This window comes from Ananas comosus, linkage group 10, assembly GCF_001540865.1.
Source record: "Ananas comosus cultivar F153 linkage group 10, ASM154086v1, whole genome shotgun sequence".
Classification (NCBI taxonomy): domain Eukaryota; kingdom Viridiplantae; phylum Streptophyta; class Magnoliopsida; order Poales; family Bromeliaceae; genus Ananas; species Ananas comosus.
In genome coordinates, this window is record NC_033630.1 from 3,469,220 (window position 1) to 3,493,561 (window position 24,342).

Sequence of the window (24,342 nt, forward strand, 5' to 3'; positions counted from 1 at the left end):
TACCATTCACCAGGTGCTTATTTAAAAGGTATTTTGGTCTTAGAAAAATATTTTGGTCTATAAAACCGATTTTATCCAACTAAGAATATATACTATAACCTTCTCAGATACCTACGACAATAGTTAGAATTCAAATTACAACTAAACTGTAAATTTAAATGCAAAGCACATAAAAAACTTAATTATAAATCAAATTCAACTTTTAAATACAAAACACAAAGTTAAAATAAAACTTTCAGTTTAAATTCAAAATTTTAATTTAAATCAAAAATTAAAATTTGGCTTTCAAATTAAAAGTACAATCTAGATTCAAAATTTAAAAGTTTAATATAAATTTGAAATTAAAATTTTACATTACAATACCAACTTCAAAACTTGAATTTAAATTCAATATTTTTTGAGTTGGATACTTAACAAATTGGGTGTTATTTAATTTAGTAAGTAACAAAACTAAATAAGATACTTAATATTATAGGATGCTAACAAATTTGGTATATACTACTAATTTTTTTCCAATATTGTCATATTAACTAATTCAAATCGATAACCTATTCAATAGGTTACTTTATGTAAAATCCAACTATACCCTTTACTAATTAAGAGTTTGATTTTAATACTTATGGGTATTGAAGCATTGCTCAATATTTTATCCGACACATCTCTTCTTTAAAAAAAAAAAAAAAAAATAGGTAGCACGCTACCCATTTCATTCAATGAAGAAATAAATTAAGCTACAGGAATGAGGCAACCAAGGCCTCGAGCGAGACATGGCACGAGAGAGAGAAATTAAAAAAAAAAAAAAACCCAATGACTAGACTGGGCTAGTCAAGTAAGCCTGTTTCCAAGAGTTTGTGAGTAGATTGATCTTAGCGACTAACAACATGGGATTCAGTAGGACATTATGGAAGATCGTGTCATTCCTAGCCTGCCAAGTAACCCACTAGCAAGCTATTAAGCCATTCAAACAATCGTTGGATGGACGCAATCTACTCCCGGTCATCCACCTATCCCAAAAAGAGCCCACGTCGTCGGGTTGATCCATACTGAGAGCATCCTTCACAGACTTCGCAATAAGAAAATGAGTAAAAACACACTGAGAAAAAAGATGGTCCATACTTTCAACTTCGGCCCCACACAGCACACAAGATGTACGACACATCTCTTTAATTTACTTAAAAAGCATGCATGCAGTATTTAATTAGTAGATGAGAAGGGTGGCTAGCTATTTTGTCCAGAGAGTACTGGATACTATCTTCATCTTTCAAATCATCTTTTAAGCAAGATAATTAAAATAAAGTATCTTCTCTTTCCATGTTATTATTGTCGAGATATTTCAAGGATTAAAAATCAAACAGCTAACTTCTAATCACGTAAAAAATAAGTCTTTATATTATCTCTCAAAAAAAAAAAAAAAGTCTTTATATTGAATAAGTTATCATAGGATTAATCTTACTCGGACATTCAAATAATGCCTAAGGCCCTACATATTTAGATAGTGAAATAAGTTAGCTAGGAATAAGCATGACCTTATTAGGTTTTTATTGAAAGCCAGTAGTTTAATTTTTTACTCAGAAGGGCATTAATATCTTGCTAGAATAATATATGCACCAAATTGAACAGCGCCGAATATGATATGTTTTACTAGACAATTGATTATATTTCTTATTTATCAAATGTATTATAATCTTCTTGAATAAATCCAAGGCGATTTACTGAACAAGATGTTCATGCACATCGTTGAGCACATCTATTTGATTATTGTACAACGTCTATCTATAAAATTGTTGATTAACTAGCTAATACTAAGCAATGTGTGATTTACGCAACCACAATTAATGTTGTATTAGGAAAATAATTTAACAAGTTGATTAAGAAAGAGAAGATGCATGGGTCTTACACTTCAAGTGGTGGCCAGCTTTGGCTTATATACATTATATAAAATAAGAAAATGACAAGAGCTTAGAATATTCTCCAAATTAATGAGCAAGACAAATAAAAATTAAGCAAGTAATTAATTTTGTTTAGGTTGATGTTTGGTGTCTTATGTCATGAACCCAACAAGCATGTCCTCTCTAAAAACCTACTTTTATTTAAATCCCTCTAAAACCAACAAACATGTGTGTATTGGACTTTTCTTATTCTTCTTTTTTTTTTTTTTTTATTTTGGAATCTTTTATTATAAGTAGAATAATAATCAATTGGAAGAAACCACATGTCTTGGTTGGTGCCCAAAAAAAAAAAAAAACAGATCATTATCTGTTAGATATTTGAGTTAATTAATTGTAACTTTCCATTATCTTATAAGCATGCGCCCTTCGATTTGTATTTTTAATACTAAACAAACAAAAACTTTTCTTTTATTCTAGTAACTCAATTTCTATATTCTAATAATGAAAATCCTTTACTTCTTGCTTATTTCTTGTTCTATATGTATGTATTGAAACATGGGCAATGTCTAACGGTTATATGAGACTCCCCCACGCAACCTAAAACTGAGAACTTTTACCCTTTTATTAGGTTTTAGGAAGAGAGAGAGAGAGAGAGAGAGATGGGAAAAGCTAATGGCATTGGATGCCACTTGAGAACTCTCAATTAATGCACAAACAAACACAAAGGAGAACCTTTTGTACATCACCATCTTTATTTCTATTTTCGGGGTAATGCTCCAACCACAAAAACCCAATGCTATAAACTTTAATTACTGGGGCTACTTATCGACTGTTTATTGTGCAAATGGCAACGAACTTAATGATTAGTATTCGAGATTCTAAATTAAATTCTAATTGATTCACATTTTCAACTAAGCTTGTTTCTAAAAAGAAATAAACGAAGCGGGTAGCAGGCTATCTTTCTTAAAAAAAAAAGTATTTTGGGCTATTTCTTATCGGATGTGTTTGATGATTTACATGATATCAGAATTGACCCAACTCGCATATAAACCTTCTCTTAGTTGCGTAAGATCGTACATTTAAATACTAAAGTATGGTTCCGATCCTTCGCTTTTTTTATCATTCTCTTCTTTTCTTTCATAGCAATGCCACCTGTACATCTAAAAATAAGTGTAAATTTTTATATATATTATCTCCATCCAAATTGACTCTTTTTTTTACGCTAATCTTCTCATGCTTCTTCTTTCCTTTTTAATTCTAAAAATCTAAAAAAATCGTCAGATATCATTTCTCTTTCTTTTTTTAATGTTTTGATATCTCTTCACTCAAGTTGCATCGTATATATAGTCGATACGATCTCTATCGTGCAAATCATATATAAGTTGCGCTATTAATACAACTTCTAAACTATTTTCTATTGAGTCGAGATTGCGTATATTTGCAACTCTATCGATCATTCCCACCTACGTTCTAGAGGCAACACACGACGCCTAGCTAAATGCGCATGCAGAGAGTACATGACTTATGTTTAAGACTAATTCTGAGTCATTTTCTAATCTATTTAGGGCGCGTTTGGTTCGCACTATGAAAGATTATTAGGAATAAAAAGATATCCGAGAATTTTATTCCTATTCATCCTATTACTAAGAATGTGGCATTCCAATATTTGGTTCACGATTATATTTTTTAGTCATGTTATTTAAGATTATAAAAAAAATACTATTTATTTATTTATTTTTTTAATTAATTTTAGATAATGCTATTAAAAATTTCAACATCTTTTTAGAAAAAAAAGGGAGAGAGAACATAAGTTAAAGAGATAGTATAATTAAAGAAATAGGAAGAGAAATAGAGTCAAGATTAGGAGTGAGAGAGTTGAGATTAATTTTAGAAAAAGAGAGGGAGAGAGAGCTTAGTTTAGAGAGAGAAAAAAAATAAGTTTAGAGAGAGAAATGAGGTTAGAGTGTAAAAAAAAATAATACCAACTAGCCGGCCAGCAGATAGGGAGAAAGAAAAAAATTAGACATATTATGATTATCCCAATCCATTAATATGAGGATACCCACCATTCCTCAAGGGAATGAGATTAGTACTTTGGGGTGAATCACATTTCCAAATAAATCTAATATTACAACTAGATTACTTAGTGCGTTTAGCCAAATATTATCATATTTTTTTTATTTCTATTTGATTATTAGAAATCTTAAAAAGATAGCGTGAACCAAACGTTAGAGTGATCTTTAAAGTAATGTGTTATTCAAAAGACGCATATAGTAGAAAACATATCCAAAATATATATTATGTAATGCGAAAATTTAATTCATCAAATGTCAAAAGTGGGGATTGTAACCACAAGCTCACAGAATGAAAGAATTTTGAATTGATTCTAATATCATATTATCGAAGAATTGATTCAGTAGAAAACAAGCCTAAAAATATATATTAACGAGATTAGTTCTGAACCCTCTCCGTTCCTGATGTTAAGACTAATCCTAATTTTAATCCTAATCCTAAACAGTTTTCCATGAGGTTGATTTTTTTTGGACAACAACTTGGCATGCTTCTTTTCTCAGCTGGGAAAAGATTTTTTGAAATATTTTATTGTGCAGATATTAGTTGTCATCATATATAATACGTCACCAGGAAGAAGCATGGCTCATCCACAATTAATTAGGGCTATATATTTAAGTGACAAAGAGGGAGAGAGAGAGAGAGAGAGAGAGAGAGAGAGAGAGAAGCTGCTTAATTCTCTCTTGAAACACCTACAAAGAAGAGACCACTTGATTTGGAACTCCATTTCCCATGTGTTAGATCCATCCCCATTTGTTTTTGTATATACATATTTAGATCTCTTCCTCAAAAATAAAAGAAAGATCCCCATTTACATGTTTCTATAGAGGAAATTAAGCATTATATATCAGCTGGTAAGTCTCTTTTAATTTATTAATGGTGTTTTTTTTTTTCTTTTATGTAATTTGGAACTTTATTTTTTTTTGTTGTTATTATTATTATTACTATTATTATTATTATTATTATTATTATTATTATTTAGGTTCCATCTCTAAGTAATCTTCTTTCTAGTGTTCCTTGCTCTCCTAATTATTTTAGTGAGGCATAGTAGGGATGTGTGTATATATGTATACCTGATCTTGAGAGTTAAAGAGTACATTTATAACTACATACATAGAGGATAATATACTGTTCCACTCAAAAAAAAAAAAAAACAATTAAATACTATCACATGCCTTGTAGATAACCTGGTAAAAAAGAAAATAAAAAAAAGAGTAGTAGATAACATGGTACAGTTTTTGTACGTAAACTAGTTTGAAATAGAGATCAGGGTTCAGGATACATTTTTCCTGCAAAATTTCCTCTGTTTAAAACTTCACCATTTAATGGCTTTTTTTTCCCTTTTTTTCTAAATGCATCATTTTCTTAGCAAATTTGTTTAAGGAGTGGCACAATCATGATTTTTTGGTTAAAATTTATGCTTCTGGACTATATATATATTATATATATATATATATATATATATATATATATATGCAATTCATTAGTCTAGTAGTACAGTAGGAGCCATCTTAAGGTTGAAAATGTAAATCAGCGCTTAAATTTAGAGCTCGCGCTATTTATACACTCATTACATAGGGGATAATATACTGTTTCCACTCAAAAAAAAAAAAAAAAAACAATTAAATACTATCACATGCCTTGTAGATAACTGGTAAAAAAGAAAAATAAAAAAAGGTAGTATGATAACATGGTACAGTTTTTGTACGTAATACTTATTTGAAATAGAAATCAGGGTTCAGGATACATTTTGCCTGCCAAAATTTCTCTGTTTAAACTTCCCATTTAATGGCTTTTTTTCTCCTTTTTTGTCTAAATGCATCATTTTTTCTTAGCAAATTTGTTTAAGGAGTGGCACAATCATTGATTTTTTTTGGTTAAAATTTATGCTTTGGACTATTATATATATATATATATATATTATATATATTATATATATATATATATGCAATTTCATTAGTCTAGTAGTACAGTAGGAGCAATCTTAAGGTTGAAAATGTAAATCAGCGCTTAAATTTAGAGCTCGCAGCTCCTAAGTTTTAATCGCCATCAAATTTGAATGGGTGGTTAGAGTGAAGAAGAAAAGTAATTGAGGAAGAAATTTATTTTTTAATTTCTCTTCTCTTTAAATTTCTCTTCTAATTTTTTCTTTCTCATTTACCCTAACCACCATCAAATTTGATGAGGCGGTTAAGAATTAGGAGACAAGGACTGCTGTACTCCTAATGCATAAAAACTGCTGTGCTCCTAGTAGCCCTACTATATATATATATATATATATATATATATATATAGTGGCTACTATGCTATCGGAAGCACGGAGCCGCACGGGCCTTCCGTGCTTCCAGGCTTGTTTTCGATGTTGCGACTTTCGAATCGTTGATCGGCTCCGGTAACATGATCTAGGAGTATTTGGAGTACTAGAAACTAAATTTTATTATTTTTCGAATATCCTTGCCTAGTGATCGAATGGGCTCAAATCAACAAATTTCAATGGCCGTTAGTGAGCCGTTTGCAAGTTTAACGTTATAGAATATCTAAATCACGAGTGAAATTTGATAGAAAATTCTTTTTACTATATAACAAGATCAATATCTTTTTGATTAAAATTTTAATGTCATATTATTACTTTTGTAAGATTTTTATTTTCAGCCAGTTGATTTGAGCCTTTTCGTACTAAGCAAATGATATGCGTAAATCATAAAATTTATTTCAGATACTTCAACATACTCTGATCAGTTTATCGAGCGATCGACGATTCGGAAAGTCGCAACATAGAAAACGAGTGGTAAGCACGAAAGGTTCTGTATTCCGATAGCCTAGTAGCCTCCTCTTATATATATATATATATATATATATATATATAGTTCGGTTATTATACTCTTAAAAGTATAAAATTTTTTATACTCATAAATTTTCGACCGTTATTCCTTTGATTATTTTTACTCGTTAGATCATACTATTCAACTAACTATCTATTTTAACATAGATGATTATTATTATTTTATTGAGGATCACTACTATTTTAACCGTTTGTTTTTACCAAAAATTTATAAGTATAAATATTTATATTTATAAAAGTATAATAACGCCACTCTCTGTATATATAACATAATAAAGTTTTTGATTACTACAGTACAGATGCAGTCCACAAATATCGTATTAAAAAGTAAACAAAAATTTCTTGTAATTAATGTGCTCCACGAAAATTAAAGGCGTAATTCCGCCCGTTAATGCGCTGTGCAGATGCGGCGTACGACCACGATATGACCTGTCTCTGCACAATACCTGTCGTGCAATCAGGACCGTTCACGCGGGCCCGGTCAGCTGCAATTGACCACGTGGATTCATCCAATTGACTCACAAAAAAAAAAGAAAATATTAACCGATTTGATGGTATTTGGCTATTTTTTATTCTATTATTAAGCTTTTGGTTTGGGTCCGAGCCTAATGTACTCAATATTAATAGTAGTAGTAGTTAATTCCCCTTTTCCTTTTTATAAAACGGAGCTCACAATTTATTTATTTATTTATTTATTTTTGGGTTTCCGAGGGTCGTCATCCCCAAACAAGTTGTTTGGGGACGATGCCCAGGAAGTTTTTGCCCCCCTTTACTAGTCTCTATAAAGTGTTTGATATTTGTCCCCAATAAATTTGTGTATTGCCTTCTACTCATGCTCCAGTCTGCTTCTGTTAATTTTTTTTTCCGAAGGGCTGCCAGAAGTCTGCTTTTTTAAAATTTTGGTTTCCAGATCTGCATATATCCCTTTCTGTCAGACCATCTCAACAGCTTGCTGCATTACAATTACATTCTGCCCTTTCAGGTGATCAATCTTCTGCACATCTATTCTGAAACGAACTGGCGTCGCAATTTGCATTTGTTACCTTTTATTCTTCGTCGTTGTAGCGAACGATTAATGTAATGTACTTGAAAACTTGAGCCATCAGAAGGGAAGCTGCTGAATGATGATAGTGTGTGCATTGTGCAGGTTTATTTTGCTGTGATGGAAAAGGATTTCGAGTTCTCGGCACGACAGCGTCCCTCCTCGGTAGAACTGCCGTCTCTTCTCGCATGCGTCCAATCAAACATTGCTAATTTTGATATCACTCCCAGCCCTCGAGGAGAAACTCCGCATTCCAACGTATGCCAAACTCCAGTTTTTGAAAAACGAATGCCCAGTTGCAAACTCACATACTCGAAGGCTTAAGAAAACGATTTTTTTTGGTGTTGTTTCAGGGCTCAGAGATCACTGGTGTTCAGAATCTTACCAATGTGGGTAGCGCGCCTTCACGGAACTCGCCAATCCAAGCAATTAAACCCCACCATGCACATACTATTTCCATTAGCTTGCCATCGTCGCCTTCCGGACTTTACGTAGGACAGAATAGCGAAATTGCGATGAGCGGAAAAGCTGTCGACAATGTGTCCAATGAGCATTCAAATTACCATAAGAATCCGCACATTGTCAACCTGCAGCAACCGAAGAAGGCGATGTTTCACTCGCAGCCCATGCCAGTTGGAGATAGGAAAGTTCTCAATCCTTTGGAGGCTCAGCCGAGGAATCCTAGGAGCAGCAGACTGCGAGACAACCGCTACGATTCGTTCAAGACTTGGTCAGGTAAACTTGAAAGGCAGATATCGAACTTACGCGGAAAACCGCAGGAAGAGGAGGAGATCATTGATTCTCAAAAGCCCGAGCCAGCACCCGTGCCCGGAGTGGACCGCTTCTTCGATGCCTTAGAGGGGCCTGAATTAGAGACTCTCAGGGTGAGAACTCTCGCGCTTGTGATAACTATTGCATAAAGATGCTAACATCTATGACATTGTATTCTGCCAAATTCACGCAACCAATTTAACCGCACGTATATCTGGAATCCCTCAAGAAAGGGTTTTGCAAATTTGATCAGTTTATATCTCAGTTATTCTGCAGTACATTGCTTCATGTTCTCAAATGTCAGGGGGGTGTAAAAAACTAATCGCTTCGTAAAAATTTCTGTTCACTTTTATATGCCTGTAAACTTACAAATTTCAAGTGTGCTCTTCGAATTTCATGTTTTTACAGATATACCTATAAATTCCACCGACTGGTACTTATGTAGAAAGTTGGCGCACACGAAAATAAAAATTTTCGCTGCTTTATGTACATTAACAGATAAACTTTCTAGGATGTAGGGTAAAGAAGACACTGCTGACAAAATATTTCGTTCGGTGGTTCTTCGCAGGCGTCGGAGCAGTTGGTTCTTCCTGAAGACAAGAAATGGCCTTTCCTTCTGCGCTTCCCGATATCATCCTTCGGTATGTGCCTCGGCGTGAGCAGCCAAGCGATGTTGTATAAGACACTAGCCACATCCCCCTCCACAAGTTTCCTACACATGAGCCCGAAAGTCAATCTTGTTCTGTGGTCTATCTCTATTTCTCTAATGGCCGCCGTTTCCTTCATTTACTTTCTGAAAGTCATATTCTACTTCGAAGCTGTTCGTCGCGAATACTACCACCCTATTCGCGTAAACTTCTTCTTTGCTCCTTGGATAGCTTGCCTGTTCTTAGCCATTGGGGTGCCACCACTAGTTTCGGAAAACCTTCATGGCTCTCTTTGGTATGTTCTAATGGCTCCGATCCTGTGCCTTGAGCTTAAGATTTATGGCCAGTGGATGTCGGGAGGCCAAAGGAGGCTCTCGAAAGTTGCGAATCCTTCGAACCATTTATCGGTTGTCGGCAATTTCGTCGGTGCATTACTAGGTGCTTCTATGGGACTTCAAGAAGGGCCCATCCTCTTCTTTGCTGTTGGATTAGCTCATTATACTGTACTATTTGTAACTTTATACCAGAGGCTTCCGACAAATGAAACGCTTCCGAAGGAGCTTCATCCGGTGTTCTTTTTATTCGTGGCGGCACCTAGTGTTGCTTGCATGGCGTGGGCGAAGATCACGGGGGAATTTGGTTACGGATCAAGGATTGCTTACTTCATTGCTCTTTTCCTCTATGTTTCCCTTGTAATTTTCTAAAACATTTCGTCTGGATTTAAAACTATATTATTGCAAACTTCGTATCAAATGTGCCGAAGTTTACATATAATTCTACAAACACGCTTTTGAATAAATGTAAACTAAACCACTGTAAGATCTTGATTTTCATTTATAGCTCCCCTGATACTGCTTTTTCTGACAAAATTTTTTTTCAATTCTGAGTAGTTTCTGACAGAAATAGCGTTCTTAATTTGGGGAGTTTTCTAATTCATGGAGGGAATTAAGTTATACTTATTAGATATATAGGAAGGGAATTAACTTTTCGACATGATAAATGAAAATTTAGTTACTGCAATAACTTGTGGCTACATTTTGATTTGGCGTCTAATTGCTAAAATTCACCATAATATGTTTCTTGCAGGCTGTCAGGGTGAATTTTTTCCGAGGATTCCGGTAATTTTTTTTAAAATTTTCATTTTTATGCTATAAAGATTTTGACATGTCTACATATTTGGCAATTTCTAAAGTTTTGAACTGACTAAAACAGGTTCTCATTGGCATGGTGGGCATATACATTTCCTATGACCGGGGCAGCGATTGCGACGATTAGATACTCATCGGAAGTGAAGAATGTGTTCACAGAGTCACTCTCTGTTGTACTCTCGTGCATATCGACTCTAACGGTAATAGCTTTGCTCGTCTCTACGGTCGTTCATGCTTTCGTACTCCGTGATCTCTTCCCAAATGATATTTCCATTGCCATTACTGAGAAGAGACTAAAATCAAGCAAGAAGCATGTGCGTGTAAGGGCCGCGAGCTCGGATGCTCAAGACTTAGAAGCATGTGTTTCTGGAGATAGCGAAGGGCATTAGATACTTTTCGTTCATTCGATGAACATAATATAGTATCTTGAGCTAAAATGCAGATAACTCTCGGAATTTACCACGATACTTTTACAATGAAAACCTGCAGAAAAAAAACACCTCAGTATTCATACTGTTCTCACTCGTGCCTTTCGTAATGCTGTTGTTCATAAATTGTTAGCAAATCCTCAAACATAATTTCAAAAACACAAACTGTAGCCTTGACGGAAAAATGACAGCTATAAGTGGGGGATTGACGAAAAAAATAACGTTTCATGGATGATAAACCTACGAAAGCGACATAAAAATCGAGAAAGTTTTCTGCAGGTTTTCACTATCGAGAGGGGCGAAGTACAATACACTTAGCTGAGGTATCTGCATTTTATTCTGAAATTTTTCTGATGCTGTCGGGTTCTCGTATGTCTCAAGAAGCTATCGAAACATTTTTTGTCGATGAAGATTGTTGAGTTGAAACATTAATGTAAATATCCTTTTACCCATGGCTTGCTTATTGTTCGAGAAGTACAATTTCGAGAGTACAGTATCATCGAGCTACTGCTCGTGTCTCTGTGAACTTTTTGATGTCTCTGTGAACTTTTTGAACCTTAACATGTTTCGCTCTTGTTCCGACTGTGCATTTCGCTGCAACATAAAGATTCGGTGGCTTGCTCATCAGTGTCAACTAGGCTTAACTCCTATTAACTTTTTTGGGAGATAGGTAGCACGCTATCCGTTTCGTTTATTTCATTTAGAAATAAATTTAGCTGGAAATGTGAATCAATTAGAATTTGAACTTGGGTCTCAGATACCAACCACCAAATCTTTTGCCGCTTGCTCTAGAGACGGTTGGTATAACTCGTATATTTTTGTTCATGTAAAAATGTGTACTTTGCACTTGGTATGGGTAAACATTTTTCGAAGCTATATAAAACTAAATTTTGCTGAAAAGTAGTTTATGACATTGAAAAAAGAGTTAATTTCATAAGTGGCCTTTCATCGGCCACTAATTATGTATAAGCCTTCGAAAATATCATATCTAAAATGCCTTTTAAATGTGGAGAAATTATCAAAATAGTCCATATTGCTACTAACATTTCGTATGAAAAATGACTAAATATCCATTTTATTTCTACGGTCGACAATCATCAACACCCCTTCAATTAATGAAATTAGAAATTAAAGTGAATTACGGATAATTTCAGGCTTTCCCAATTGAAATAAGTGTGGAGATAAAAAAGTGATAATATGAATTAAAAGAAGAGACATACAAATTATAAACTGGTCCTAATGGACATAAATTGAGCCAAAAGCTATAATTTTATATATTAATCAGCTATAGTGAAGGAGAAATAAAAAAAAATTTGACAGTTTATAGATGTATAGAAATAATATTGGTATTGACACATTTAAAAAAAAAAATTATACTATTTTATGAATTTTGAAAGGTTGACTTGAAATTGGCGTTTTAAATAAAATAAAAATTATTTTCCGCGCAATCAACCACTGCAGAGCGCAACGAACGGTGGATCCTGCTACCCGATCACTCCGCCCGAATCTTGATGCCACTCGGAAGAGGCAGCGCGGGAAAAGCACGGCGCAGGAGAAAACCGAAAAGTTTTTTTTTTTTTTTCGTTCGAGATCGAGAGAGAGATCGATCGATCGATCGAGAGAGAGAGATGGGGGAGGCAAAGGCAACGAAGCGGAGACGCGAATTCCCCGCATTCCCCTTCGATCCTTACCCGATCCAATCCGAGTTCATGGCGTTCCTCTACGACTCCCTCGACAATGGCGGCGTCGCCATGCTCGAGAGCCCCACTGGTACTCTCCATCCTCTCTCTCTCTCTCTCTCTCTCTCTACCCTAAATCCTAACCCTAGCGAGAACTCCCTGCAGGAACGGGCAAAACCCTAAGCATCATCTGCAGCGCGATGCAGTGGGTCGTGGATCGCCGGAGAAAACTCGATCGCGTTGCGAGTCCCGGAGGTGCGACGAAATGTAAGAGCGGAGAGGACGATGAGCCCGACTGGATGAGGGATTTTACTGCGCCTGTCGCGGCGAAGAAGGATTCGGGGAGTAGAAAGTTAGGGTTCAGATCGGGAGATTTCCAGAAGAAGAAGGCCTCTGCTGTGAGACCCAAGATTGTGGGGAAGAGGAGCGAGGAGTGTGTACGAGATGATGATGGTGACGAAGAGGAGTTTTTAGTGGAGGATTATGAGAGTGATGAGCGTGAGAATGAGAGATTAAAGAGGAAGGTTAAGAGGAATTTAGGTTGCGGCAGTAGTGATGAGGAAGAGGAAGTGGAAGAGGAAGAAGAAGAGGAGGAGGTTACGCCGAAGGTTTATTTCACTAGTCGGACCCATTCTCAGCTGTCGCAGTTTGTGAAGGAGTTCAAAAGGTCAGCTTTTGCTTCCGAGCTCAACTTGGTGTGTTTGGGCTCGAGGAAGAATCTGTGCATTAATCCTGGTGAGGAGAGTTGTGAATTTTTCGGGTTTATGTTTTGGTGGGAAATGATTAATTGGTTTGTTTGGTCATCTTGTGCAGAGGTTCTGAAGCTGGGGAGCTCGAATCGGATTAATGATCGTTGCTTGGAGTTGCAAAAGAACAAAAAGGATGCCAAAGTTAAGGTTGCGTTTATGACCTTCTATTTTGTCATTGATTTGATCATCAGAAATAAGAAGCAAGGGGACTTTGTCGTTTAACTGCTATCTTAATTTTTTTTAAATTTGGCACAGTAGTATCTATTCCTTTGTTATGTACAATTTTAAAGGACAACACCTCTGTTCCTTACTGAGCAAGCTCTTATGCTATGTTAAATTGTTCTATATAATTGTTAAGCTGAAGTAGTGATTCCGAATTTAAAACATTCTTCAGATTCTAAAGACATATGTGAATAGTGGTGTCCTATAATGTGTTTAATTTTGCTACCTAAACTTTCAATTAGTTTAATTTGAATCATTTGACAGTTTTTCTGTTACAGAATTTGTTCATGCTGTCTGTGTAAATGGGAATAGACTATAGATTTATGTTAATCACATGAGATACCCTAATTAACTCTGTCAGAGTAAACAGCACACCCAAATTCTGTTTACGAATAGTCATCAAATGGCTCAAATTAAGCGAATGAAACATTAGATAGCAAAATCAAAAGTTATAAAAGTTGGCTACTTTGTCCCAAAACAGGACATAGTTCAGGTCAGTTCCATACACTTTGCCCATATTTTAATTCTTATTAACTAATGGAACAAGTTATGTCATGCAGGTTCAGAGCGACAATGGGAAGATACACCATAGAAAGACCTCTTCTGGTTGTCCGATGCTGAGAAAGAAAAATTTGCGTAAGCTATTCAGGGATGAAGTACTGACAGATGGTGCTTTGGACATTGAGGAGTTGTCACAGCTAGGAAGCAAGATTGGCACCTGTCCATATTATGGTGTTCGTGACATGGTTCGAGCTGCCGACCTAGTGGTCCTTCCCTATCAAGCTCTGCTATTGAAATCGGCTCGCGAGTCACTTGGTCTTAATTTGAAGAACAATATAGTAATTATCGATGAGGCTCACAACCTGGCAGACTCGCTCACTAATATGTACAACTCAAAGATCTCCCATTCTCAGGTGTTGATCTCATATGACTCTTTCTGAGCTTGTTGGGATGGTATAAATTGTATTCATCATATTTACATTTGTTTGGCTGAAGAATTTCTAATCACAGATGAAGAGATTGTGCATTAACATGCCTTTGGCATTGTTCTGTTTATCATTCATATTATTTTTCTAAGAAAAATGGTCTTTTTTCTTCTTGAACGTTCTTTAGTCTCTTTTCTCTCCTCAACAATAAATTTGTGTCTTACTTGAAGGCTTGAAAATGGAAGTAGTTTCAATTATTACATGTTCTTACTTGTGGTTTCTTCTTGCAGTTGAAGCGAGTATTGTTCCACCTTGAGGCATACTTTGATAGATTTCGTAACTGTTTGGGAGCAGGAAATCGTAGATACATCCAGACCTTAATAATTTTAACACAATCTTTCCTCCGACTGTTGCAAGGTTGTCAAAACAGTGGATGTATTACAAGTTCTTGTCAAGATAATCAGGAATCTGGAGGACAAAAGTGTAGCGACAAGTCAATGTCCATAAATGAATTTTTGTTTTCTCTTGATATCGACAATATAAACTTTGTTAAAATTTGTCAATATGTTAAGGAAAGCAATATCATACACAAGGTAATCAATTTCAACCTGCTGACTCTACCAAATCATACATGAAATCTAAGAAGATGACAGTGTTATCAATATCTCAGGTTAGTGGTTATGGAAATAAACTATTAAGCTTGCAAAGTGGTCCTATCCATATCGATCGTCAGCAGCTTCGTGGAGAAGAAAGTATTGTAACAGACTTTCAGGCGTTAGTTGATATTTTACTCTCTCTGATAAATAGCAACAGCGAAGGAAGAATGATTGTGTCAAGGCAAAAATGCTCTGGGCAATCCGAAGAAGGGTACCTTAAATTTGTGATGCTTTGTGGGGAAAAAATCTTTTCTGAGGTATTATACCCTTTCTGCGAGCTAATTATAGCAAGGAATATAGATGGGTTTGTGTTACTTATTATACGAGGCATTTCTTTGCAGATTTTGGTTGATGCATATGCAGTGATTCTGGCAGGGGGAACTCTTCAGCCTATTGAAGAAACACGGTTACGGTTATTCCCTGGAGTACTAACTGATCAAATACAGTTCTTTACATGCAACCATATTGTACCTCCTGAAAGTATTCTTCCTATAGCTGTTTCCCGCGGACCCTCTGGCATGGTTTTTGATTTCAGTTACAACTCAAGGAGCTCCCCAAGCATGGTTTGTCACTAAATCTGTTCTTTCACTTGTTATTTAGAAGACGCTGCATGTTATCAGAATAAGATGCTTGCTACCTTTGTCCTTATTTTTATTAGGAAAAACATACGGTATGAAGATTTCAGAGTTTATGGTGCTAAATTAACTACACTGCCCTTCCAAAGTATCCAAAATCAAGAAGTTCCAATGTAGAATATGCTGGTGGTTCATTTTCTATTTTGGTATTAATGCTATATGAATTTAGGTTTGATATGCTGCGTATACATTTAATTATATATAGGAATGGGATACACAATTGTTTCAAAATTGTATATAATCATTTCTTTTGCTTGTCTACCAGATTGAAGAGCTTGGACGTTTTATTTGCAACATCGTGGCAATCATTCCTGAAGGAATTGTCATATTTTTCTCTTCATACGACTATGAAGGGCAGGTCTACAATGCGTGGAATGCTTCAGGAATCCTTTCCAAAATTCAAAAGAAGAAGCAGGTGTTCAGAGAGCCAAGAAATGGCAGCGAAATCGATTCTGTTCTCAAGCAATATAAAGAAGCAATCAATTCTACTGAAATTTTGAGGGACTTGGGAAATAATGGTGCAGTTCTTCTTGCTGTGGTGGGTGGAAAGATCTCTGAAGGCATAAATTTCAGTGACGGGATGGGCCGCTGTGTTGTAATGGTCGGGCTGCCGTATCCGAGTCCAAGTGATGTGGAATTGATGGAAAGAGTGAAGCACATAGAGAAATTGGGTGAGCTGACTTTAAATGGATCGAGAAAATCTTCGAGCAGTAAGGTGGATGATAATTGTGAAGTCCAGTCCGGCTTTGATATCTTAAGACAATGCACGCAAAGAGGACGAGAGTACTATGAGAACTTGTGCATGAAAGCTGTGAACCAATCAATTGGTAAGAATGTTTTAGTTATTTACAGATTCGTCCCGGTTTCTATTAGGTCCTCGAGTTTCAACAATTTTGTCCATGGAGTTTGTTTGGCTAAGTACGAGTCCTTGACCATTTTAAAAGACCACGTATGAGATTACGAGGGCATCTTTGAAATTGAAGAACGAAAACTTCCGTGTCAGTGATTTCTTATTATGCTGATAAGCCATCCTTTTTCAGACCGTAGACTGAAGGAAGGACATAATTTGTTACGTGAACTTCAAAATTAAATTGTTAAACTTGAAACTCCGAGGACGTACTTAAGATGGGTGCCAAACTTCTAGCATATAAGCTTAGAATTTGCCCTAGGAATTGTTAGCATCGCTATGTTTCTGTATTAACCTCCTCCCTCAAAATTGGTTGGAAATGCAGGAAGAGCAATTAGGCACATGAATGACTATGCCGCCATGTTATTGGTCGACTCACGTTATGCCTGCGATCCATCGAAAAGAAGTTTCTCCTGTCCAACCGAGAAGCTACCTCAGTGGATAAAAGACCGACTTATCCGTGCTACTGGGAGCTATGGTGAAGTTCATAAATTATTGCATCAGTTCTTTAGATTCAATAAGCAGAGGCGTGGAAAGTGATATACTCTTTCCAAAGTTCATGCAGGTTCAAATACTTAACTACTTGCTTTATCAATTGGTTTAGATGATTAAATAGTTAATACAATTCTTTGTTAGGAAAATACTGTTTATGGTATAGAATCGCATGTTTATGATTGGATCTGTTAGAGATTTTAACGGGCCGAGCTTTTAGCCATCTGATGGCCCAACCTGGATAAACATGGCCCAATTTTGCTGGGCTAGAAATTTCGACGTAGGCCCACCGACAACTGTAAATTTGCAAAGAACCTGCTAGGAGGCTATGTATTTTTGTTAAGAATCATTACATGCTATTGTTTTTCCCCTCAATAGATATTGACAGAAATTCTGTTTGTTGACTGAACTATAAGAATAAAAATGTCTATCCCATCCAACTTATTTGCATATTGTTCTTTTATTTTTGTTTTTGGAATTTAAGACTTGTAACTCTATTGTTGCTTTATTTGGGATTCCATATTATTGCATCAATTCTGAATATCAAAATTAAACTCACATCTTCGAGGAGATTCACTGATTATAATCAGATGACACTATGAAATGCTTTGGATCTCCCACAATGTTGCTGTTATATGTTGTTGATGTGTCGGCACTTACACTGTAAAAATTTTTGATTAATTTATGTACACACATTAGTAGTTTATCCACGAATTTTAAGTGTCATATGAATTTGCTATGCATCAATCATAAATAAAGGTAATAGTGCAAGAATCTTTAGCCGTACATAGAGCCCGGGAGACCTGTGATTTTAATTTAATTAAACAAAACTAATGAAGTAGTTGTATTGAAATCGCTGATATTGGTACGACGGATTCGACTCTGTTTATTGTACAGCACTCGGTACATATGTAGTACGTAACTGGTATTATTAAAGCCTTTCATTTTATTAATACATATAAATATAAATATATTAAATCTAATCACTGTTCATTCGTTGATTTTAACTAAATCTAACGAATGTTTGTTTGTTTTTTTTTTTTTTTCCCCTCCCTTTTAGGTTTGGGTGTTATTATTGTTTATATGAGCATGTTCCAGCTCATGGAAAACCCCCATAGTACTGGATTATGAAAGGGCACCCACACATTAATTGCATGAAGTAAAAGATTAAAAAAATGGAGCTGTTTAACTTTTTTAAAATTAGAGTACTTTTTGGAGCTGAGCCTGGAGATTACGGCAGTATTTTAACCCTATTTATTGTACCTTTTCTCTTAGCTCTATGCGAACCGGTTTATACGGAACAAAACACACCAACACTGACACCATGCACCTTGAGATTAGTCACAAAGTCCAACCCATTACATTATTATTTATTAGAAAAAACTACAAATATTATTCCTGTAATTTTGTATTTTTTTATTTTAGTATCATATGATTTAAAGTGTACCAATTTAGTACTTTATAATTTTATTTTATTTTTTTATTATTTATTTCACTATTTTTTCGTTAAATCAATGACAAAGTTATGAATATTCGATAAACTTATGTGAGGTATCTGAGGTTTTTTGTATATAATTTAACGAAATATTAACGGAGTAGCCGACAAAAAGAGAAAAATGAAACCCATTGGGCACTAATGGGTACTAAAGTGAAAAAGTGCGAAACCACATGAGGTATTTGAAATTTATCCTATTTATTATTATTTGGCTAAGTTGCTATTTGGGTCCACACGTGACAGAATTTCATTGGCCTCTGTTAACTTCACCTGTAATGGCTTATTTTAGCCCATCTTGTTCAAAAAATTTCAAACGTTAAGTTAAATATATTACCCAGGCATAAGATCAATATAGCAGAAATTGAATCTGGCGTGGTTTGATTTATTTAAAATTAGATTAGTCGTATACTTTCGTTTTCACCTTAGTTTCTGAAGATAAAATGATTGATCTTGCATTTAGTCATAGATGACATGTATTTGTCTATATATGACTTTTTGGTTTAGATTTTGCTCACAACATTTTTTTATTTTTTTGTTTCCCCAAGAAACGAAAGCTAGGTAGTTTAAGGGGGGAAAAAATGATTTCTAGATAGAGTTATAAGGTAAAAATGTTTTAATAGTAAATTTTTGTGAGAAACCGAAATAGTAATCACATATATAGGGATAAAGTACTATAAATTTACTATTAAAACATAAAGTACTATAAATTTTATGGTATTTAATTGCAAATAAGCTATACAACTGTTGGTTTAAATAAGCCAGCATCCTGTTTTGTGGAGGGAGGCCATGTTCGGTCGAGTCATGTTTGAAATGGTGTGAGTCATGTTCCAAGTGGCGTGAGACTGGTTAGACTGAGTCACAATCGAGATTCATGGGTGCTGTATCTGTACGCTTTAAGTGAATTAGTTGCGTATTTCTAATCTCTCGAATTTTTAGGACTAATGGTCAGCGTTAACGATCCGACAACAGCAAGGTGATCTTTCAAATTTTTCCAAACCAATTTGCCTCCTCTTGCTATTTAGATGACTAGCTTGCTTTGAAAGAGGCAATCAACTCCCAAAAGAGTGTAATAATTAAACTCTAATCCTTCTCTTCAAAGTACTGCATGTTTCATGCTCATTGTTAATTGCTAGTACTCAGAAGATTAAAAACGGAACAACAGGGCACCCATGTGAAAACTGCATGATAACCTGCCTAAAGGCCAATTCCTCAAAATTTTGAACCCATTTTGATTGATTGATTGACTGATTGATTGATGGTTGGGTTGCTTACTTATTTAGCCATGCAAAAAACAACTTAAATTGTACAACTTTGGTCCAAACCATGCATCATTGCCAGCCAGAAGCACTCACCATTAATTGGAAGAAGCCAAAAGTACAAAAAAAAAAAAAAAAAAAAAAAAAAACACTAGGTTCCAATAGGTGGGATAATATACAGGACCCAAATCCTAATCTAACAAACTACTCACCTTACAAGTATTTGAATTCCACTGTCTAAAATTATATATATATATATATTTTTTTTCTGATGAATAAAAATTATTCGAAATTAGTAGTCGATCAGAAATGTAGACGAGATATCAATTTCAGTTCTCTATTATAGTTTGCAACTGTAGTAGTGTACACACCGCATTCAAGGCGATGCGACTAGTAGTACTTATCTTTTACTCAATAATAAAATTATTTTGAAAATGTTTTAAAACCTTTCGAAAAAGAAGCGTTCGACACGAAAATATAAACCCCACAAAGCTATGAGATATGATATTAACGGTGCTAAATTTACCGAGAACAAATTATATTGAAGGAATCTATTTATTAATATAAATTCTATTATACATCAGGCTCCATTAACTGCTCCCAGGAGGTAACAAAGGGAAGCTTCCACAAAAGCAATATACCCAATGTGTGTAGTGGAGGGTACATCAACATAGCTGTCTCTGATTCAAAGGAAAAGTGGGCACAACACATATACACACAAACCTCATCATCTGCATGTACTACACCACATGGGAGAGATGAGATGATGAGATTGATCATGATCACATGAAAGCCCCGGAAAAGGTTGTGAGAGGCAATGACTTGGTTGTCTATTTGTGCTTGTCTCTTACCCCCCAAGTCAAGTCAAGCCTAGCTAATTTCTCCACTAGTGGGTCCAAATAATGGATTCATCCCATCTCATGTTTGCAACCCTTTGGACCCATTTGGCTTAGGGATTATGCCATTACTGTCCTAAGGAGTTACTATTTGTTGCGCCTAGCCTACCACCACTTCATCTTTCCTAGATCTCCACACATGCTAATTTATGAAAGTTATGTGATATATACTTGAATGCATGAGATCGTGATTGGCCTTGCTTCTGCTTTCATTTTTTAGTTTACACTTGTTTTAAAATTTATGTATCACGGACACTTCAATCAGTCTCGCGTGTCTGTGTCGGACACTTGCGTGTCCGCGTCAGACACGTGTCCGATATGGACACTCTTTAGACGCGCGTTTCATGCTGATTCATAGTGATGTTATATTTTTATTTTACTTTTTTTATGCATTATAAATATACGATGATAAATATTTTAGCTTTTTGACGAATTTTTGACGAATGCATACAGATTTTTTTTTTTGACAATATAAATAAATTATGTATGATGTAGAATTTTTTTTAAAAAATATATGAATTATCAATAAAAATTTTACTAACTTTTCATTTGTATGAGAAATATAACAATATTTTATCAAAATTAATATTATATATATAATAAATATATATTATTATATTAATAATATTATATTTTATTAGCGGTGTCCATGTCGTGTCCGTGTCATAATTTTTTGAATTATGTATGATGTAGAATTTTTTTAAAAAAATATATGAATTATCAATAAAAATTTTACTAACTTTTCATTTGTATGAGAAATATAACAATATTTTATCAAAATTAATATTTTATATATAATAAATATATATTATTTTATTAATAATATTATATTTTATTAGCGATGTTCATGCCGTATTCGTGTTATAATTTTTTGAAAGTTGCCGAGTCGCTAAGTTCGAGTCGTGTCGTGTTCCGCGTCTCGTGTTTCGTGTCAGTGTCCGTGATGCCTGGTTTAAAATATAAAACGGGACTTCCATTGTGATGAAAAATATTGAAAATATTTTGGGACCCAAAAATAGAAGTTTTAGATCTTGTTAATTTGTTATTGTTGTTTTTTTTAGTTTTTTTAAAATAGAATTTTTACATGAAATAGGTGAAAATTATGGATTCCTTACCATGCTGCAGACTTTTTTGAAGAAGTTGTCATAGTTGGCTATGATGCATTACAAGCTAAACCAATGATGATGATAAGAGAAAAACTTTCTGCCAGTATATTAAATTATATAGAATTAGTACTTAAGAAGAAAACAAAATGAAAACAACAATGTCGAACGAGGCCCTCTTTTGATGTTTTCAATTTAACTATTTGAGTGAGCCTAACTATAAGAACGATTTATTATTATTATTATTATTATTATTATTATTATTTTTGAGAGATAATAATAGTATGCTATTACTTCGTTCATTTTTTCTTTTAAAAATTAACTAGAAATATGAAACAACTAAGTTTCGAACTTGGGACCTCGCCACTTGCACTAGAGGCGATCAGTAACTATCAGTAAGATTTTAAAATGCTATTTTGTATCATACTACTATTCAAATAACACATCACATTATATAGTAGGATTAAACAAGCTTAAAGTTGCATTTCTTTGGTTGTTGAGATAGAGATAGATGAAAGGAATGATCAAACTATACACAATCCTAAAACCAACATGGTAGACCAGGTCTAGGGAATTAATAACTTATCTTCAACCCCTCATCCCCATAATAAGCCTCGTGAGAGTCAGAGGCAGAAACCCCATATAAGAAAAAACAAGAAAATAAAATAAAAAAATCCCTAAACTCACCACTATTAATAAAAAAAAAAAATCGGAGAGAGAGAGAGAGAGAGAGAGAGAGAGAGAGTTTAAAAAAAATAATAATAAATATAGTGTTGTCAACCTCTTATTTGTTTCTTTCCTTTTAGTTCTTCTTCCTCTTTCCATGCAGGGCCCAGAAGCTGCCACCTTTTTAATGTCCCTTTGGTGGTGGACCCGTGCCACGGAACAAAAAAAAAGGAAAAAAAAGAAAAAAAAAGGGACAAGGAGGTGGAGACACACGTGTGACGGGATACGTGCCAAATAAGACACTATAAGCAACAAAACAACTAAAAACCCCACCAGGGTCTCTTCCCTCCACAATGCATGGATTTCAAAAACCCTAGAGATGGAGCGTTACACATGAATAATTAATTTGTTATATAATATAAGCTTGCATAGAGATGAGTACATATAATCACTGGACTTAGAAGAGTGTAATAATTAATTATAAGTAGCTCTCATTAACCACACTTCTAAAATTAACTCCAGGTACTATATATAGAGTTTTTTTTTTTTTTTTTTTTTTTTTTTTTTTANTTGAGAGATAGGTAGCATGCTACCCGCTTTGTTTATTTCATTTAAAAATAAACTTAGCTGGAAATGTGAATCAATTAGGATTCGAACTTGGGTCTCGAGTAACAACAACCAAGCCCTTTGCCACTTGCTCTAGGGACGGTCGGTTACTACAAATAGAGTTCTTAAAACAAAAAAAAAAAATAGCATGCGTGCTTTCATAAAATTTAGACATCAATTTGTTGTATATTAGCCAAAACAATAATTCCTTAACTTTAAAACTTATGATATATTACAAGTGCGCGGTAGGTTTCTTAGACGTTACAGATTATATATAACATATTGTATTTTACTTTAAGTATTTTGGTCGTCAAGTATTAGATGTGGTGCAAATAAATTAATTTTCATTGGAGAGATGAGCATATAATAATTAATAATAATGATAAGTTAATTTGAGATGAGTAGTGCACAATGTGTAATAGTCGACCCAAGAGAGAGTACAAATGTTGGACTTGGGAATTTGAGTTAGTTACCAACTTCTTTGTTTGCTTTAGGTTGTTTAATATGAAAAAGTAGCACACTTCAAAAATTGAAACTGTAGGAGAGGGTGCCAAAAAAAGAAAAAGAAAAAAAAAAATACACCACGTACGTATACACTTCTAAATATTGGGGGGAAAATGAATAAGATGCAGTGTCATGTCACGAACAGTAATTAATTAATTACCTGAGCGAATAAATCGTGCATGTAATTGTTTGTTTGATATAGCTTGTCTTTTTCGCGTCAGAGATCGACAAAAATCTCTAAAATTTTGTTTGCTTCGCAACATATATATATATATATATGTGATGTGATTTGATCAACCTATCAAAAGAATTAATTAATTAATAATAATAATGTGATTTGGATTTGAAATCAGTGTTGACATTGTCTAACTTGCCGACATTTTATATATGGTACTTTCCAATCAAAATGATGTCATGCGCGTACTTAGGGCTCAGCATTTTAATTATATTTTACTATCAAATTGTTATATATATATATATATAGAGTTTTTTGTACGCGTAAGTTATTTTCGATAATGGAACGACTTACTCCGTTAAATATGATCTAGAGTATTTGAAACTTCTAAAAAATAAATTTCGTAATTTTTCGAAATTATAATAAAGTCTATCAAGCAGGTATAAAATGAACGGTCAAAATCGAATGACGTCCTAAAAAGGATGACCGGATTCTTCAATTTAAGATTGGAATTATTGATATTTATCTAGGTAGTGAA

General features: G+C 34.4%; 2 protein-coding genes across 4 annotated transcripts; both read left to right on the forward strand.

Annotated features, from left to right (window-relative positions):
• On the forward strand, positions 4,613-11,416 carry LOC109716563 (S-type anion channel SLAH2-like). 2 transcript variants are annotated; one of them, XM_020242087.1, is made up of 6 exons: positions 4,613-4,813; positions 7,949-8,101; positions 8,197-8,727; positions 9,183-9,953; positions 10,348-10,379; positions 10,474-11,416. In XM_020242087.1, the coding sequence occupies exons 2-6, from the start codon at positions 7,964-7,966 to the stop codon at positions 10,796-10,798; spliced, it is 1,797 nt and encodes a 598-aa protein (XP_020097676.1). In that variant the 5' UTR covers positions 4,613-4,813; positions 7,949-7,963; the 3' UTR covers positions 10,799-11,416. The 2 variants fall into 2 exon arrangements, with proteins under 2 accessions (XP_020097676.1, XP_020097675.1); XM_020242086.1 differs by lacking the exon at positions 4,613-4,813 and adding an exon at positions 7,423-7,783.
• On the forward strand, positions 12,385-18,284 carry LOC109716192 (ATP-dependent DNA helicase DDX11). Of its 2 annotated transcripts, XM_020241525.1 has the most exons (10): positions 12,385-12,607; positions 12,682-13,251; positions 13,330-13,412; positions 14,048-14,401; positions 14,704-15,006; positions 15,084-15,326; positions 15,411-15,632; positions 15,970-16,531; positions 16,937-17,176; positions 18,164-18,284. In XM_020241525.1, exons 1-9 carry the CDS (start codon positions 12,466-12,468, stop codon positions 17,149-17,151), a joined length of 2,694 nt encoding a protein of 897 aa, XP_020097114.1. In that variant the 5' UTR covers positions 12,385-12,465; the 3' UTR covers positions 17,152-17,176; positions 18,164-18,284. The 2 variants fall into 2 exon arrangements, with proteins under 2 accessions (XP_020097114.1, XP_020097113.1); XM_020241524.1 differs by lacking the exon at positions 18,164-18,284 and having other exon boundaries at positions 16,937-17,534.